The sequence below is a fragment of the Eurosta solidaginis genome, chromosome 4 (genome assembly GCF_040869045.1).
Source record: "Eurosta solidaginis isolate ZX-2024a chromosome 4, ASM4086904v1, whole genome shotgun sequence".
In the NCBI taxonomy this organism is placed as follows: domain Eukaryota; kingdom Metazoa; phylum Arthropoda; class Insecta; order Diptera; family Tephritidae; genus Eurosta; species Eurosta solidaginis.
In genome coordinates, this window is record NC_090322.1 from 194,561,281 (window position 1) to 194,581,203 (window position 19,923).

General features: G+C 34.7%; 1 protein-coding gene across 1 annotated transcript; it reads right to left on the reverse strand.

Annotated features, from left to right (window-relative positions):
* Window positions 1-1,876: 1,876 nt before the first annotated feature.
* On the reverse strand, window positions 1,877-18,945 carry LOC137250855 (nucleoside hydrolase). Its single transcript, XM_067784477.1, has 5 exons — window positions 18,530-18,945; window positions 9,077-9,259; window positions 5,010-5,136; window positions 2,466-2,608; window positions 1,877-2,375 (listed from the first exon to the last, which is right to left on the reverse strand). Exons 1-5 carry the CDS (start codon window positions 18,725-18,727, stop codon window positions 2,004-2,006), a joined length of 1,023 nt encoding a protein of 340 aa, XP_067640578.1. The 5' UTR covers window positions 18,728-18,945; the 3' UTR covers window positions 1,877-2,003.
* Between the last annotated feature and the right edge of the window lie 978 nt (window positions 18,946-19,923).

The following is a 19,923-nucleotide window of genomic DNA, read 5'->3' on the forward strand; positions in this document are numbered from 1 at the left end:
AGCGACTCGAACGTAAGCAGAAGATTTGGAATAAGCGGAATTTCAGTAAATTCGTTACAATATCAAAATGATCTGGGCGAAAAAAGGAATTCATTTAGCCATGTCCGTCCGTCCGTCCGCCGTAAACACGATAACTTGGGTGAATTTTGAGGTATCTTAATGAAATTTGGTATGTATGTGTTCCTGGGCACTCATCTCAGATCGCTATTTAAAATGAACGAAATCGGACTATAACCATAAAAAAAAGATTTTAAAATAGGCGTGGCTCCACCCTTTTTCATTTCATTTGTCTAGAATACTTTTAATGCCATAAGCCGAACAAAAATTTACCAATCTTTGTGAAATTTGGTAAGGACATAACTTCTATGACGATAACTGTTTTCTGTGAAAATGGGTGAAACCGGTTGAGGCCACGCCCAGTTTTTTATACACAGTCGACCGTCTGTCCTTCCGCTCGGCCGTTAACATGATAACTTGAGCAGAAATCGATATATCTTTACAAAACATAGTTAGTTCATGTACTTACCTGAACACACTTTATCTTGGTATTAAAAATGGGCGAAATCGGACCATGACCACGCCCACTTTTTCGATATCGATTGTTTCGAAAAATGAAAAAAATGCCATAATTCTATACCAAATACGAAAAAAGGGATGAAACATGGTGATTGGATTGGTTATTTGACGCAAAATATAACTTTAGAATATACCTTGTAAAATGGGTGTGACACATACCATATTAAGTGGAAGAAAATGAGAAAAAGTTCTGCATGGCGAAATCAAAAGCCCTTGGAATCATGGCAGGAATACTGTTCGTGGTATTACATATATAAAAAAATTAGCGGTACCCGACTGATGATATTCTGGGTCCCCCTGGTCCACATTTTGGTCGATATCTCGAAAACGCCTTCACATATACAACTAGGGGTCACTCCCTTTTAAAACCCTCATTATTACCTTTAATTTGATACCAATATCGTACAAACACATTATAGAGTCACCCCTGGTCCACCTTTATGGCGATATCTCGAAAAGGCGCTCACCTATAAAACTAAGGCCCACTCTCTTTTAAAATACTCATTAACACCTTTCAATTGATACCCATATCGTACAAACACATTCTAGAGTCACCCCTGGTCCACCTTTATGGCGATATCTCGAAAAGGCGTCCACCTACAGAACTAAGGCACACTCCCTTTTAAAATACTCATTAACACCTTTCATTTGATACCCATATCGTACAAACACATTCTAGAGTCACCCCTGGTCCACCTTTATGGCGATATCCCGAAAAGGCGTCCACCTATAGAACTAAGGCACACTCCCTTTTAAAATACTCTTTAATACAAACACATTCAAGGGTTACCCTAGGTTCATTTTCCTACATGCTGATTTTCCTTTATTTGACAAAGGATGAAGGAAAATCGTTCTGAAAAACGTCACCCTTGGCCTACAATTTGGTCGATATTTCCCAAACGTATGTTATATGGAATTAAAAACCATTTATAAACCATCTACTAAACCAACGCAGCTAAGATCTCAGCCGAGTATGTAATGTTTGGTTACACCCTAACTTAGACTTCCTTACTTGTTGATAATAAAACCCCATAGCTTTTTGTAACTTTTTCGGTCCTCATGAGCTATTTATGAGCTATTAAACCCCTGTTTTTATCATAAGTTGTCATAAGTCTTTGTAATGAAATTCGAAGCAAAAGTATGGAAGATTTCGTCTATTATTATCGCTTGTGACCACAAACGTATATATTAACCCCCATATTCATAAAAAGTATATAAAGCCCTTTAAAATGACATTTCCAGACAAATTTGCAATTATAAGAGCTTCTTAAACCTACTTTAGCTTTAACGAATTATGGAATAAAACTGTACAACTTTGGTTTGCTTTACACTAAATTTATTAATACACCATAATCTCATTTAGCTTAAAAAATACTGTAATAACCATATTATAAAAAAAAATTTATTCTAAATTCAATTTAAAATATTTAATTTCCATTGCAATGATCAACGATAAACTCATCATACAGTCCCACCGACCATTGTGCGATTTTCTTGAATACGTCCGCGTCTAATAATTCAATGATTTCGACATTCTTCGGAAATTTATTCACATCTTGTAAATGATCCAAAATCATTTGACCACGTGTATGACCTGTCAAATCCACTGTTGCATGCCAACTGCTTTTCTTTTTTACCAGTGTACTTTCAAATAGAAATGCTGCCACTATGAAAGCATCACAGGGATTCCAATTTTTAAGATTTGATGGCATCCATTGAGCTCTTTCCACTATATTCATTACATCGATGGCGGCACAAGTGCTCATTGCTGCTTTACCCAGTTCTTCTAGGCGCCAATTCTGGAATGCATTGTTATTTTTTTTTTTATTTATCTAATAAGCAATTTAAAAGTAATTCGAATTTCGTTTTTTTTTTTTTTGTTTACATACAATGCATATAAAGAAACGATCTTCCAAACAGGGTTCCCATGGTAATATTGTAATGGGACATTTGGATCTGGCTAGTACAGCAAAAGCTGCCTCTGGATCTGCATAAAAATTAAATTCTGCGCATCGCGTCCAGTTGCCCACACCTGTTGATAAAAAATAAGTTCTTGACATTTTTTGATAGTATAATACCGCGGCTGCCATGGTGTCGTGGTAGCGTTCTCCGTCTACCTCACCGAAGGTCCGGGCTTTAAGTCACAGGCAAAGCAATATCAATAATTTAGAGAATAAGTTTTTCTAATGTGGATCGCCCCTCGGCAGAGATTTGTTAAACACTGCGCTTTCATTTCTGGCATGAAAAGCTTCACAGTGAAAATTCATCTACCGTTCGGAGTCGGCATAATAGGTTCCGTTCTGCTAATTTGTAGGTAACGTTTAAAAGGACTGCAACGCAAACTGGAAGAGAAGCTTGGCCTAAAATCTCTTTAGGATAAATCACGCCAATTATTTTTTGTATTACAAAACAATTCGTATTGTGGCGAATTTTAGCATCACTAAGCTGTTAGTAAATAAAGGCACAACAACAAAACTATTAAAGCAAGCTACACTTGTGTACATGAACCCATCAATCATCACTTATACACACATATGGAAGGCGACGAGAAGTACATGCACACACATAACCAGCAGCTCGAAGTGAAGAGATATCTCACACACACACGTGTAATCATCAGCCGAAGTTCTTACTCACACATGCACACGCATATAACTAAATTACCAAGCAGGAGATACAAGAGTTCTAGAAGTTGAGACATCTATACTTTTGGAGAAATATGCGGGCGAGGCAAGAGAGAGTATAAAAGCAGCGCAAGCTGAGTAATAACTAATCAGTTTGATTTAAACACGCCATTGGTTGTGAAGTATAATTGTGTACTCCCAAAGTAATCTAAATAAAGACCAGTTTGCAATACTGAATATTGGAGTGCTTTATTCAACAGTTTAGAGGTTCGAACGTTAGCAGGAGGTTTCAAATAAGCGGAATTTCGGTGTTATGGGATCCATACCATATATACGACCGAAATCTATGATTTTTTCAGACAACAATATATGCTATATACGTAAGCATTCGGTTCTAGCTGTTAAAATGGGGCAGAAATTACGAAAAGTTTCTTATCTGAGCAATCGATTATGGGGGATATATACTATATATACGACCGATCTCATCCATTTTTCAGACACTATCATGTGCAATATACGAAAGCATATAAGTTTGAAGCTTCAATATGATAAATTGAGGTAGATATGACAAAAATCCAATTTTCTGAAAAATCGGTTGTATGGGGGATATGGGGGATAATGGTCCAATCCGGCCGGTTCCGAGGAATATCTAATCGGACACCTAAATATACCCACTCACCAAATTTTATCGAGATATCTCAAAAATTGAGGGACTAGTTTGTATACAAACAGACAGACGAACATGGCTAAATCAACTCAGCTCTTCTTCCTGATCATTTCGGTATACTTATTGGTGGGTCTATCTATTTTCCTTTAAGGAATTACAATTTTGGGATTCGCGACAAAGTTTATATACCATTTCATTTTCATTAAAGGTATAAAAATGGGAGCTTCACGAAAAATGGGCTTTCGTGACCAATACTATCCTACCAGTTTGATTTATAACTATGCCGCTTTGGTTATACAACTCTGAAGAGATCTCATGACTGACCAAGATTATACTATAAAATGGCACTTATTTGTAAGAAAATATTTTCAGGGCATTTTTCAAAATAGTTTCCAGTTTAAATCGATGGGGGATTATAAAAATCGAAAAATAAACACCCTAATATGTATATATTAGGCCGGGTCGATTTGTGGGGAGGCAAAAAAATCGCCCATTGCTCTGTAAAAATCATATTCTAGGGATCAAAATAAGGAACTTTGCCGAAGGAACCATACCTCTAAAACGAATTCTGGTGTCCCCCCCCCCCCCCCTTTGGGTCGAACTTGCAAATTTTGAAAAATCCCACTTTGAAATGCCTATGTTTTTTTTCTTTTTGGAGTTTATTTTTCTCTTTAGAAATTTATTTAGTCAGAACATATGTAAATGAAAAAATTAATTTAACTTAGTAATAGAAAAGAAATTAAAAAAAATTATTGGAAATTAGCGTTTTTACAACCCCCTTTTAAAACCAAGGCATCACTGTGATGCATTTGCATGTCGTAAACATAGTTGTGTGGGTTGTTTATTCAACCGTTTTAAAAAATGAAGGTATCACTGTGACACAATTGCAGATCGTAAAATTGCTTGTGTTGTTTTTTTTAAGCCACCACAAGACACCCCAGGTATAATTGAAATTGCCCCTACCCAAAAGTTCGACCCAAAGGGGCGGGGGGGGGGGGGCATTAGAATTCGTTTTAGAGGTATGGTTCCTTCGGCAAAGTTTCTTATTTTGAACCCTAGAATACGATTTTCACAGAGCAATGAGCGATTTTTAAATCGACCCGCCCTAGTATATATATAGATCATATTTGTTATAATCTCACCTTGATGATTTCCGCCCATTATATAAATATTTTCGACCGCATTTGCAAATTTCTCACCAAACATTGAGTAGCAAAGTGCAATATTCGTTAAAGGACCAACACTTATAATTGTCACTTTTTTTGAATTCTGAAAAAATAAGTAAAAGGAAGAGAAATACATAAGATAGAAAAATTATGTGCACTTTCTATTTTGCTATTTGAAATATTTTAAAAGTCCATGAATTTGTTCATGTGTACATTTAAAGATCAGGCTCGTCAGAAGGTGACTTTGAAAAATGTTTAGATTTACTGCACAACGAGATATTGGTCCTTCTGAAATGACTTATAGTTCATACTAGTCTTGGGGTTGTCATCTCTCATTCTTCCAACACTTTTCCACATTTTTCACTAAGACTATGATGGTGTAAGTGTAAGCGTAAGCGTAGTCTTTGTTAATGGTATGTTTTATGGAGAATATATGAAAGTGTAATGCAGGCGTATGGAGTACTAGAGAATGTGTAAACGTGGGCATAGTGTGTGGTATTGGTATGCTGTATGGCGGAATGAGAGCGTAAGTGTAGTCACTACACTGTAGCATAAGGGGGAAGCAAGGTACGTGGTCGATTTCATATGAGTGAAATCACACAGAAGCTCAAGGCAAACACCTCACATACATATAAATTAAAGTCTCCAAGCATATACACAATTTTATGCATACAAGTGCTCGAAGAGATGTATGCATTGCTATTTTGTTGGAAATAAAGCGTTTACAAAAAAAAAGCACGTGGTAGAGGAATGCAGGCTTAAGTTGAAATTTGTTCCAATGTACACCTTTGTATATTATTTGGTTAGATTTATGTGAAATAAAACAGTGTAAAAAAATAAATTTAACTGAATTAAATAGCGTATAGCAAAATAAAATAAAATAAAATATTATAAGATAAAATAAAACTAAATATAAAATGAAATAAGATAAAATGAAATATAAAATATAATAAAAAAATAAGAATAAAATAAAATAAAACAAAACAAAAAAAAATTAAATTAAATTAAGTTAATTAAAATTAAATTAAATTAAAAAAATTTAACTATATTAAATTTAATTAAATCAAATTAAAATAATTTCTTTTGAATGAAATAAAATAATTTCTAATTAAATTAACATAAATTAAATTAAATTGAGAAATTATCCGTTTGCTATCAAAAAGTTTTAGAGTTATCATCGGAAAATTATTGATGTGTTATCAATATGTTATCAGATTGTTACCAATTCCTTATCAGAGTGTTTCTTAAAAGTTGTCGATTTGTTACAAAAAAATGATCGATTACTTACGGAAAAATTATCGATACATTATACAAGGATAGCAATTTGTTTTAGAAAATATATAGATTTGTTATCGGAGTGTTGTCCAAGTTGTTATCGGCATGTTATGGAAAAGTTTTCGATTTCGCTATCAAAATGTATCGATTTATCGAAAAGTTATCGGTTTTTTATCGTATGTTACCAGTTTGTTATCGGCATGTTTCCAATATGTTAACGACAACTCATCGGCTTGTTATGATACAGATACCTACAAAACTTGCATATAATGTATTAAACATTTTTAAATACATAAGCAAAGCCTTAAAATGCAGAATCCCGGAATCCTCTATCGTTGGAGTGTCATTATTGTTGCTGGGAAAGCTATATTAACGGATGAAAGCGATCTAGCCTATGGAGACATTAGCCACGTTGTGGAAGGACATAAAAGAAGGGAGCTTCATGCCCCGACCGAGCCTAGAATATTTCTGAGGTAAGGAAGCCTGCCTTAAAAGACGACTAAAAACCCCGAATATATGTAGAATATCTTGAATTTTCATAAGGAATGTCACTTAATCCGCAGGTTAATGGCTTTGTGAATGCCAGGGCTGTCATCACCAGAAAATAAACAGTTACATATCTCCCTTGCCTCTCAGGGTTTGTCACCTCACGGGACTTGAAACTGTCACGGACTTACTATATGGTTACATTATTCACAACGTGAACCTCACACACATCATCAAAACAATTCGGCAGCCATTTTGATGGCATAACGTTACCCACTGTCTACCTCCCAGAACTTTTGGGTGCGGAGTTCGATCATAGGATTTGCTTCAACATAAATGCATCTCAAATTGCTTTCAAAGTACAGAGACGCAACAAAACACTCAAGTCGTTGCTAATGACATATACAGCAATCGGAGGTCGATCTTGTGCCACACGTTGCCAATATAAGCTCCCATTCTACACAACACCCACTGGAGAAAGAAAGTAGCGGAGCTTCCAAGACTCAACACTCATAGCTACCACGATATGTTATTGCAAAATTTCTGACACCGAGGCATCCCAGCAAAAAATCAGTTTGATGTAGTTGCGCCTCCAAGAGAGGTAAAGGGCCATCTACATAAGCCCTATGAGGATATCCGGCGCATCCTGTAGCAAACATGAGTTCGAGGGCACACTTAAGCCACACAGGTTCTGTCGTTTCTTCAAAGTCACGCTGTGGGAACATACAAACAATCTATGTATGCAACAGTAATGTGGAAACAAAATCTCTAACAGCGACTTCTATATGGTCCAACCATGATGAAACTACTCGTTTCCTTGGACACCTGTTACAGAATTTTGATGAAATTTTCTTGTATTTGAGCCCATTGGCCTGAGCGAGGAATAAACTTGAACAATACATGCACAGGCTGGAAAGAGACTAATCTTTCGATGCCCGTTAATACTTCTTTTATGACAAACAAGACATACGCGTATTGATCTCTGTATGACATCAAAAAAGTTCGGGATGTCCCACTTTACATCAAGGTGGGATAAAAAGTGTCGGAAAACTCTGTCTCCACAAAGTAACGCCCCCCAACTGAATCATGGGCCAGCTGCGAAACATCTCTATTGATTATGGCAAGTAAGCTAGCTGTGATATGCGCAAACTATCTGGCATTTGGAAATGAAAAATATGTCGACATTTCTGTTTGCCCCTTTTGGTTTGGCATTCCCACAAAGTTTTTGAGAGAGATTCTAAAAGAAAGAACAATTTTACCATGTTGTTGTTGTTGTAGCAGTGCTTCGCCCCATCCAGTAGGTGCGACCGATAACAAATTGTCATTAATGTCCTCTATCGGGAGTCCAAGGAGGCTTGCAGTTTCAACAGGGATTGACCATAGTAAGAGAAGTGTTAAGAGGCGTTGGTTCCACATTGCAATTGAAGAGATAGTTGGTGTCTTGTGGGGACACATTGCAAGCAGGACATACATTTTGTATGTTGGGGTTGATTCTGGATAGGTAAAAGTTTAACCTGTTACAGTATCCAGATCGAAGTTGAGCTAGAGTGACACGCATTTTCCTATGGAGAGTGCATTCCTCTTCTGCAAGTTCTGGGTATTTTTCGTTTAGAACTGGATTCGCCGGGCAATTCCCGGAAGAGAGATCCGACGCCTATTGGTGGATATTACTGAGGACCTGCTTGTGCTTTTTTGCTTCATACGGCTGTGTTCTCAGGTGCCGTATTTCCTCATAATGCTTACGGACTAACACTTTAAGCCCCTTGGAGGTGTAGCCTCATCAATCAGATGTCTGTAGGGTATTCAACAGAAACTGTTTGTTCAGCAATTCATTTCTCTCCGTAATGGGGAGTGCTCTCGCCTCATTGTATAGGTGGTGTTCTGGGACATAAGAAGACAGCCCGTAGCGGTTCTGAGGGCAGTATTTTGGCAGGCGGCCTGTATTTTCTCCCAGTGGATAACCTTTAGGCTTGGCGACCATATCAGGGACGCGTAGGATGCAATCGGTTGGCCAATTGCTTTGTAAGTGGTAATGAGCGTTTCTTTGTCTTCACCCCAAGTGCTGCCGGCAAGAGATATGAGGATTTTTTACGGCTTTGGATTTTACCATCTTCCGTTGTTGTACCAAAATCCGTTGTTTGAAAAGTACCTTGGTTGCTCTGTTATAAGAAAGAGTTATAATTTTGTTGTTTGGTGTAACTTTTTAAACTTTTATCTAAGTAAACGATATCAAAATTCCACAAATACTACATACACACCATATGCACCTAAATATAATTTACCTGAATACACAATCTGTTTATCGCCACCACAGCATGCTCTGTTTGTACCACATCTTTAATATCATAGCCTACATCTAGGGGCAATATATCACCAAAACCATCGCTGCCATGAAATTTTTTACTATCATCGAATGGCTCAACGGGTGGTATAAGCGATTCGGCAGCGCCAAAATAAATAGGTATCTGGAATGAGAACAAATCAAAATGTTCGAGTGTGTATGCAAATTTAGTTTATTAGGGTGACCGCTAAAATCCAAGTTGGTTTACTCCCTCCCAAACAATACCAATGCCGTTTTTAACACAAAATGTTTTGGATCAAAATCAAGGTAAGCAAATATGCAAACTTCACACAAATGCATGCCACACAATGAGGGCTCGGACCCTAAAAATTACGACATATTACTTAAATTCTTCGGCAAAGAAATGCTTTGCTAAACTAAGGATATTCATTGAGCCATTTCCAAATTTTTTCGAAAATAATTCTGGTTTAGGGAAAGATCTCGAAAACTGCGCCAATCCTATATTTTCGCGGTCAAAACCATGTTTTTAAAGTGACACTGAATGTTTATGTAACACAGGTTTTAAGCAATTTCACACCATATCATTTACCAAGAAAAATAGAGCTCTAATCAGAAAATTTTCTCTGATTGAGGTGGGTCCAGTTTAAAATGAAGTAAAGCATTTGCGACAATGGCTAGGAACAGCGACTTTTTCGTTGGTCCGAGGGTGTGTGCGGACCTGGGCGACTCGGAAAGTAACGGTGCCTTACCACAGCAAATGCTTTGCTGTGTCGAGCGGGTTTTCTTTCCTCTATTTCATAAAATTCAGCTGAGCCCGCCCTATTGGACAAGTGGTCGTACGACCAAGATGCACCCACTTAAAAAATATAGAAATTGAAGAGGGGGGAAAAACAAAGCGAAGGATTTCGTGGGTTGTACCCTTTCAGTTGACCACAGCAATCCGTTTGGAAAGATTTCTATTGACTGGTTGAGATCTGTAGAAAATTGGACTCTTAGCTTCATCATCGTGATGTCGCAATAGGAATCGAGTTAACCGATTTCGTCCTTCTACTTAGCGAGGGCTTATCCTAAGGTTTAGTTGGTAGCGTGCAACAATATCGAATCCTTGATATGACTTGAGAAAGTTTTTCCAATCCTCCTGAGCTATGGCAATTCACGCGCAAACGAATTGGGTGGTGGAGTCTCAAGTGTGGCGAACTCAGTAGATGTACTATCCTTTTGAACGGTTCAGAGCCAGAGTATACCGACACAGAATTGACAGTTAATTCGGGTATCCCGGCCAACGGAAGGCGAAAGGTATCCTCCAAATAAATAGTCAAGTGGGGCATATGTTGTACTAAGTTCTTGGGAAAATATTCTGGTTCATAGGCAGAATTTATTTGCGATGACACGTTAGAAGCGAATATAAAGCGGCGTAGAGTATTTAATCAAAGGACAAGAAGAGGACGTAAACGTGACGACAAAAAATAGGGGGATAAAGAAAATTTGTTTTACGGAAATTTATATAAGAATTTTACAATTGAGGAGTTGCGTGTGAAAAGGGCTCAAGGGTCGAAGATTACTCACTTGTAAGCACTTCATTCGCGCAACAGTCGCCTAACCGCAAGTACGAACATTTCTCAAACTGTTAATAACGACTTATACTTAAGTAGAAACTAGTTAGAGCCATTTGTACCTACGGGTACAGGCCCCTGAATAAATGTCCCGGGTATCATCGATTTCACCAGCTATAGGTTGCTTGGAAACGGATGAACCAGTTCGTCGCCTGGAGCTCCGAATATACATTTAACCAACCATCAGTTACTCGGAAATCAATCCACCGGCATGCACCGATTAAACAGCTTTGACTATCCTCACATTGAATTTCCCAGCCACAGGTTGTTTAGAAATCGATCAACCGATTCGTCATTTGCGCCTCACCAATCCTGTCCACCGACCTCCCCCAGTTCACAATTTGCCATCCACGACTCGCCGGGTTGCGATTCACAAGCAACCGGTGGTATATATGTATACCGATTCCGCATTGCCGTTTTACAAATCTTATCCACCGACATCCAACAAACCACCGATGCGTAATCTACGACTCGCCAGGTATCCATTTTATCTTTCACCGCCTGCTTGGAAGTCCCTACACCGCTTTATCGTGTGTGGCCATCACACCTTAAGATATCAATCGCCCGTCCAATCAACGGAACGTACTCTACAAGCCTATAGGACACAAGTCCGAAGCAAACCCTGTCACCGTTCATTGAATACACCTGCAAACGTAAGACGTCCGTCAACCGATGCACCGCGTACACGTTTTCCGCCATCTGCCCTCCAATTCCGACGGCAGCCAGAACCAACGCTTACCAACCCTTCCATCAATCAGCTGTTACGAAAATAAATTGTCACCATCAGCTGGTTTGGCAGGGTTAAATTTCAAAATTATTGTTCAAAAAAGGATTTGAATATAATTTTGTTATTTTAAGAACAAATTTTTTATTCTTGAAGTTTTTCAGTTTGAAAGGTGAAATGAACAAATTTTTCTTGGCGTTGCGCATATTTATAACATTTGTAATACTTCAATATTTTTCTTCAAAATACATTCTCAGATAACATAACATTTTTATCAAGTAACAAATATTAAAGTATGTTAGATATTCAATAGTATTTTAATAATGTGTACAAAAGATGGGACTTATACCATAGTGAATGATTAACTAAGTGATAAACAAAAAGAATCTATAATCTTTTCTGATTCATATATAACACCTCCCTCCGAAGATGCGTTCCAACTATGGAAATATTTATAAGTCACAACTTTTTCACACGATCTTTACAATAAAAATAATTATATTTAAAACTGAAATTGAAATTAATGAATTCTATTAAATTACATAGTTTCTTAAATAATTAGTATCAGTAGTTTTTGTAATATTATCAACATATAATATAATAGTTCAATTCATTTATATACATGTTTGCATATTTATATGTAGATTAACTTCATATTAAAATCTTATTTATTTTATAAAGCTAAATATTTGTACGTATAAAGGAATTAAAATTTGATTCTGCATAGTATTTATATGTTTATGTTGATTTGTTGTTAGGTAAAATCTTTTGTTTCAATTTCATTAGTATTATTTTTTAGTTTTACACTCCCCTTGCACTAGTTCTTTGTCGAAATAGTTTGTCCAATATTTTTCCTAAAAATATTTTAACCTCACTTATAATTTATTAATTGTGTTTAAATTGTTAAAAATTTTGTTATGCTATCGAGCCTCGATTTACAATATTAGATTCATTGTCATCATTATTTCTAACATCACCTATAGATTTTGTAGAAGTATTTTGATACCTCTTCAGTTTTCTGAACTGATCTTTGTAAAATTTAGTAGGTTTAGCATGCCTAGAAGTTTTAACTTTATATTCTCTATCCTGTTTTTCTATTACCTTTGCTTCCAAATATCTAGGTGCAGTTTTATTTGCAGTGCGCGCTTTATAATCGATTACTATTGTTTCATCAATAGGTTTGTCTATCCTATTTTGCTTCTCATTAATTTTGTTAATTACTTGATCCTTTTTATTTTCTAATCTTTGATAAATAACTTCATTATTCAAAAGTCCGTGATGAATATTAATTGGTTTTTCTTTGGTAGATAAATGGATTAAGTTATTATAATCTGCTAGTGCTTTGTAAACATTGTTTGTTTTTAAAATGATGTCATTGATTGATTCTCTATGTTTCAAAATTCGAATATTTTCATTTAAGGTACTATGAAATCGCTCTATGTCGGAATTACCGGTATGTCGATTAGGAGTTGTAAAGTGATATTGAATATTAAGATTCTCAAGAAATTCTAAAAATGGTAGTGTTTTAAATGTTGTTTCATTATCGAGAGTAATCAAGTTGGGTTTATTCATATAAGAAAAAATTTTAGTCATGACATTGATTAAATTTATGAAACTGTTTTCATCGTAAGGCTCTATAGCCGCAAATTTAGAAAATTTATCTATTATAGTAATATATTTTTCGTTATTATTAAGGTACCAAATGTCCATGCGATAGTGTTGAAATGGTTGTGTAGGAGTGGGTGTTTTCTCATATGGTAACTTAATTGGATTTCTTTCAATTTTCTTTGAACATATTTTGCAATTGTTAACAATTTTAGTGATTTTTTCTTTTAGATTTGGAAAATAAATTTCCCTTCTTAATTCTTCATATGTTTTATCTATGCCTGGATGATTATATGTTTCCCTGTGTTTTTGAAGAATTATTTCAAATGTTTTTTCTTCTGAATATTGTGGTAATACCTTTGAACACCTATATATTTTATTTGGGCAGGATTTTAGATCATTATATAAATTTTGAAAATCTCTGAATACATCATCGTTATCAAAGTACATGCCTGTGTTGTTTGTTCCACAATTTTTCAATATTTCCTTCAACTGGTTTCTAGAGTATGTAGGTTGTTTAAATATAACTGTATCGCGGAGCGATAAATCTTCTGTGGTTAATACTAAAATTCGTTTTTTAAACATATTGAGCGGCTTTTCACTTATTCTAATCCCTTTTATAGAATCATCCTGTGCGCTATGAACAGTTTCTAATTCTTTGGTTTCTTGTCTATTGCTCTGATAATGTACTCGTATCATATGTTGCCTAAGTGTATCTGTGCGCTTATAACGTTTATTACATAAAGAGCATATATTGTTACGATTTTCACATTCTTCTTCATGTCGCACTTTACTTTCATCATTTTTAAGCTTGGCTCTGCAATACTGGCATTGGTATACTTTTTTTTTGTGCAAGATTATGTGGTTATTTAAACTATGCCTATCTATAAAAGATTTACTACATTGTTCACATTCGAATACATTTACTTCATTTAAACTAATTTTTACTCTAGACAATGCATCTGCTACCTTATTCTCTTTACCTTCTAAGTATGTAATATCAAAATCATATTCACTAAGTAAGATTTTCCATCTCTGAATTTTAGAATTTGGCTCTTTCAAAATAGTTAACCAAATCAATGGCCTATGATCAGTTTTTAACTGAAAATTTCTTCCCCAAAGATAATGTCTAAACTGCTTAGTCGCCCAAACAATTGCCAATAATTCTTTTTCAATAGTAGAGTAATTAATTTCATGTTGATTCAAAGTCCTAGATATAAAAGCTATTGGTCCATGTGTTTGAGATAACACAGCTCCTATCGCAAATTCACTTGCATCTGTAGTAAGTGTAAACTCCTTTTGAAAATTGGGATATTGTATCACTAAATCGCTGGATAAGAGACATTTTAATTTTTCAAATGCTTCCTTAAAATCTTTATCGTTAATATTAATTTTTGTTCCTTTTTTAATCGCAAAGTAAGTGGCTTTGCTATTTTAGCATAATCTTGTATAAATTTTCTATAATAGCCTGTGAGCCCAAGAAAGATTGTATTTCCTTAATGTTTTTGGGAATAGGAAACCTTTTTATACATTCAATTTTATCGCTATTTGGTTTTATACCATCCTGAGTTATTACATGACCTAAGAATTTTGTCTCGTGTTTTAAAAACTCGCTTTTATTTAAGGATACCTTCAAATTTGCGTTTTGAAGGGTCTTTAGTATTTCTGCTAGACTTTTTATATGTTCTTCCAAGGTTGTAGAAAATATAATTATATCATCCAAATACACATAGCAAATTTTTCCGATAAATTCTTGTAAAACATTATTCATCAACCTTTGAAATGTAGCTGGTGCATTTTTAAGTCCAAACGGCATACGATTGAATTCATAGTGTCCGTCTAGAGTACTAAATGCTGTTTTTTCACGATCTTCTGGCTTTACCTCTATTTGGTAAAATCCTTTCGTTAAGTCTAGTGTTGTGAAATAGTTCGCTCTTCCTAGTTTATCCAAAATTCCTTCAATATTAGGTATCGGATATTTGTCTTCTTTTGTTGCTTCGTTAAGCTTTCTATAATCAATTACTATACGCCATTCTTTATTTCCAGCGTTATCCTCCTTCTTAGGCACCACCCAAATAGGTGCATTATATGGGGAAGTACTATGACTAATTATGCCCTGTTCTAACATTTCCCTAATTTGTTTATTAACTTCTTTTTTATGTATTTCGGGATATCGATAGATTCGTGAATAAATCGGGGAACTACCTTTAGTTGGTATTGCATGTTTTAATTCATGAGTGAAAGTCAAGTCATCTCCTTTCTTATAAAATGTTTTCTTATGATTATTTAAAAGATCAATTAATTTTTCTTTCTCCTCTTTATTCAAATGTTCGATTCTAATATCCTTTTTTATATCCATTATTTCTGGATATGGATCAATTTGTTCCATATGATTTATATTAGAATCATAATCCCTTTCATCTTCGATATCAAAAAATATTGGTAAGATTTGGTCGTTCAAAATCAAAGTTTTATGCTTGTAATTTACTATACCATTATTTTCTTTTAATATATCATTTCCTATCAGTCCGTCAAATTTGGAATGAAAATCATAAATATGAAAGATGCAATCATTTTTTATGGGCAAAGTTATATGCCCTTGTGGTATTATTGCATCTTGAAAAATTCTAATATTTCCTGAAGCAGTTTTTATATTTAATGGTACCATACGATCCTTTATTGTACAAGGTGGACAATTTCGCCTATTTAGTAAACTGTCTGTACTACCTGTATCAATTAAAAGTTTTGTTTTGAAATTATTTTTAATTAGTCGAATATAGGGTAAACTTGATTCATTTCCGAGGCTGTTAATTGAAAATCCTTACTAGTTTCGCTAAAGTTAGTTTGTGGTTTTCTTGTCTGGCCAGAAATATCCACATCCATGGGTTCATTAGTATTTCTAGGTTGATTGTACATTTGATTATGTGATGTGTTATGCCTAAAATTGTTGTTTCTAAAACTACTGTATTGATGATTATGACTATATGTTCTAGGTTGCCATGTCGTATGTTGAGGAGTATTCCTAAAATGTTGTGTTTGTTTTGTGATCTGTGTACTATTTTGTCTGACATCATTTCTAAAACTTCTATCGTTTTTACCACCTTGGTAGTGCGGCTTATCAGGTATCTGCGATTCATTCATAAATCCAGCTGCTGTTAATTAATGTAAAGCTTCTTCTATGGTCGAAGGTTTTAATGCATATAATATTGTTCTCATATGAACAGGTAATTTTTCCTTGAATATTTTTAAAGCTGCCTCAATGTTTCTAGGAATATCGGCATTATTATTTTCTTGTAAACATTTTCGATTTAAAATCGTTAATGCCTTCTGAATATTTGAAAAAAAAATTAAAGACGTCGCCTCTATACTGTACAGATCGCAAATCATCATACAGTTGTGAACTTGTTTTGAAACTACTAAAATTTTGTATAAGCATTTCTCTTATGCTTGACCACGTACACAAATGGCTATGTATTTCAATTACTTGCCTAGCACGACCTACTAGCTTGCTCTTAATCACATTAATGCACATTCGTTGTGACTGCTCATTGTATAGACTAAGCGTCGGAATAATATCATCGATATTTGATAAGAAAATTGGTAAATCCTCTTTCTTTCCATCAAAATTTTGTAACCTTTCTATATATTTAAACGGATTTAAATCTAAATTTCTCAAACTACTGTTACCATCATGTGTATTAGCTCCTTCATTTGCTGCTGCTCCTGGAATATTATCTGCTGGTTGAAAACTCATTTTGTTGGAAGTGCTCCTCTATGGATGTTCACAATATGGAAAGATATTCAGGCTTTCTGATTGCTGCGTGCTTCAAACCTTAATGAGTGAATGATATTTGCATGTAATAAGTATTGATTGTGATACTGCCGCTTTATTGCTGCATTCAATTATTGATACTGCCGTTTGATTGTTGCATTCAATTGTTGATACTGCCTTCGATTGTTGCTTTCAGTTACTAATGTTGCATTCAATTCGTTGGTATTGTCCTTTGATTGTTGCATTCAGTTATTGGTATTGCAAACACGATATATGACAGCTCAATTTATACTTTCTCCGATTTTAAAAAATTTTAATTTTTGTACTAAAAATCGGTTTTTCTTGTAAGGATTCTTTGCTTATTTTACAAAGAGTATCCTACCGACTGCGCCAATTTCAAAATTATTGTTCAAAAAAGGATTTGAAAATAATTTTGTTATTTTAAGAACAAATTTTTTATTCTTGAAGTTTTTCAGTTTGAAAGGTGAAATGAACAAATTTTTCTTGGCGTTGCGCATATTTATAACATTTGTAATACTTCAATATTGTTCTTCAAAATACATTCTCAGATAACATAACATTTTTATCAAGTAACAAATATTAAAGTATGTTAGATATTCAATAGTATTTTAATAATGTGTACAAAAGATGGGACTTATACCATAGTGAATGATTAACTAAGTGATAAACAAAAAGAATATATAATCTTTTCTGATTCATATATAACAGTTACATTGCCACACCGTCATTTTATGCAGGGTAAAAGTGTAACGCTTTTGCGTTGAAAACAGGTTACAATTTTCACAATAGAACGAAATACCCGGTAAAGTCGTTGCCTGTTTTTTAGAATAGAACAAATTATATTTGCCACTGTTTAAGTGACTTAAACTATGAACATTTTTCTTTCGTTTGTTTCATTAGCCATTGAGTGCCCTTGTAATTCTCAACTGGTTAGTGAAATATAACATAACATACAGTCCACAAAAATCATATATATTATTTCTAATTGCTGTTTTTATGTACGGGTCCCTTTTTCGCTCTTATTTCGAATCCAAATCTATAAATAAAGTTTTCGTTGTAAAGATGAAGATTCGGGCTATTAGCGAGCTCTGGTCAATTTTGGTCGTAGTGCTTTTGTTTAGTTATATTTTAATTTGTTAAAAATAAACGATTGTGAGCACACAAAGAAATCTATTTGTACTATGGCACTATTGTGAATATTTGCACTGCATTACAGGCAGTTGCTCTCATACGCCAAATGACAGCGCAAGCTGTAAGTTTTAATTGATTGATAGAACAGTTGATTTCTGCTGATATTTGATAAGAGACCTTTAGATTGGTTGCGCAAGATGCGCACGGGTACGGCTCGTAACAAATAATATAATTATATAAAAAAAAAACATATTCTCCCGTCGAATCACCAAAGCTTAGACAACAACCCTTGCGCAGCGTACAAAAAGCGTAACACTTTCGCCATAAAAGAAAAAACTATTAATTGATGGCGTGCTACCCCACCCTTCGGCGAATCCCACCTCACAAAGTTATGCACATACAATGAAAATATTTGTTCCATGTAATTTAACGCGAAAATTTTTACTTTTTGTTCACTACGGGATTGGAGAAACTGCGGACTCTCTAATATATATGTTTGAATGTTTGTATGCAAACATTTTGTATAAGTTACTTCTGAAAACATATCAAATTAACTTAGCTATTAACCTCTGTTCGCCTACAAGCCTTTAAAATACGATACATATTTCGTCCAGCATTTTGCAAATCCGTATTACCACAACCGCAGATTGTCACCCCTAGCAATGTGACAAGTTGTTCAGCGTCTGCCTTGAGCAGCACCAACAAAGCCCAGGCATCATCACTGCCGCCATCACAGTCCAAAACAACCAAACGATTTGCTGACATTATTAGTGAAGAAAAATTTGCACAATTCTTTTGTATTTGTTAATATAACTTTTGTTGGTTAATATAACTTGAAACTTCTTAAATTGGTAAAATTTTGTTTACACACAATTTGCATTTAAATTATAAAAAAATAGTTTTCGAGATAAAATAATTTTTTTAATATACCGGCTTATAATAATAAGACGGCCATAATACTTCCGTCTGCCTTCTGCACTCAACGCGCTCTGTCGTTATACTAAATTCAAAAATAAATACAAACTATCTTTTTTCACATCGTAAAACACAATGCAGTGAATATTGAGTGTATGTGTGTATTTTTATTAGAGTGACCAGAACAAAAGTTTTACTTTTTTGATATGTAAGCATCTTTGCTTGCGAAATGGGGGAATACACAATGTTAGCGAAGCGTTGGTACTTCACTGATGTATTAGAGATGTGTTACCAACAACGTATAGAAAACTTATAGATTTGTTATCGATACCAAGTGTCATTGATGAGTAAATAAATTTTTTCTCATCAAAAAGTTAACGATTATTTATCGAAAATGCATCAAAAAGTAATAGAAAAAGTATCGATTTACTTAAAAAATTTATCGATTTATTATCGAAAAGCTATAAATTTTGTATTGGTGTGTTACCAATTTCAATTCGACGTGTTAATGAGTTCTTATCGAAACAATATTTTAAAATTCATGGATTATATATAGCAAAGTTTTCGATTTTTTATAGGAGTGGTACCAATTTGTTTTCGGCGTGTTATCGATAAAACTTAAATATAAAATCCATGACACTTTTGTAACCCGTCGCACGGTGGGGTATGTATTTAGCTGGCCAAAATTAAAACAGCATTTATTTCTGTTCAAAAAGTGTCTCACTTCATTGTTATGAAAGGAAATATTTGACAGTAAATTCACGGTGTTCCCCGCAAAATTACTATGGATCGGGCCCCCATTTCGGATGGACTAGGGGTCATTTTTTTGAATTACATGAGATCTGTCAATATGGGTATCAAACGAAAATTATTTTAATCCACATTTCTATTGACATTTTTAAGAAGGGTTGCCACTTAGGGTTGCCACTTCACCTTATTTTTTATATTTCTTTGTATATCCACTACCATTTGAATCAAATTTGGTACATCGATATAGTATTACATTTTAAGACTTTTCGTCTAGTGGCAACACTAGGTTGCCACCT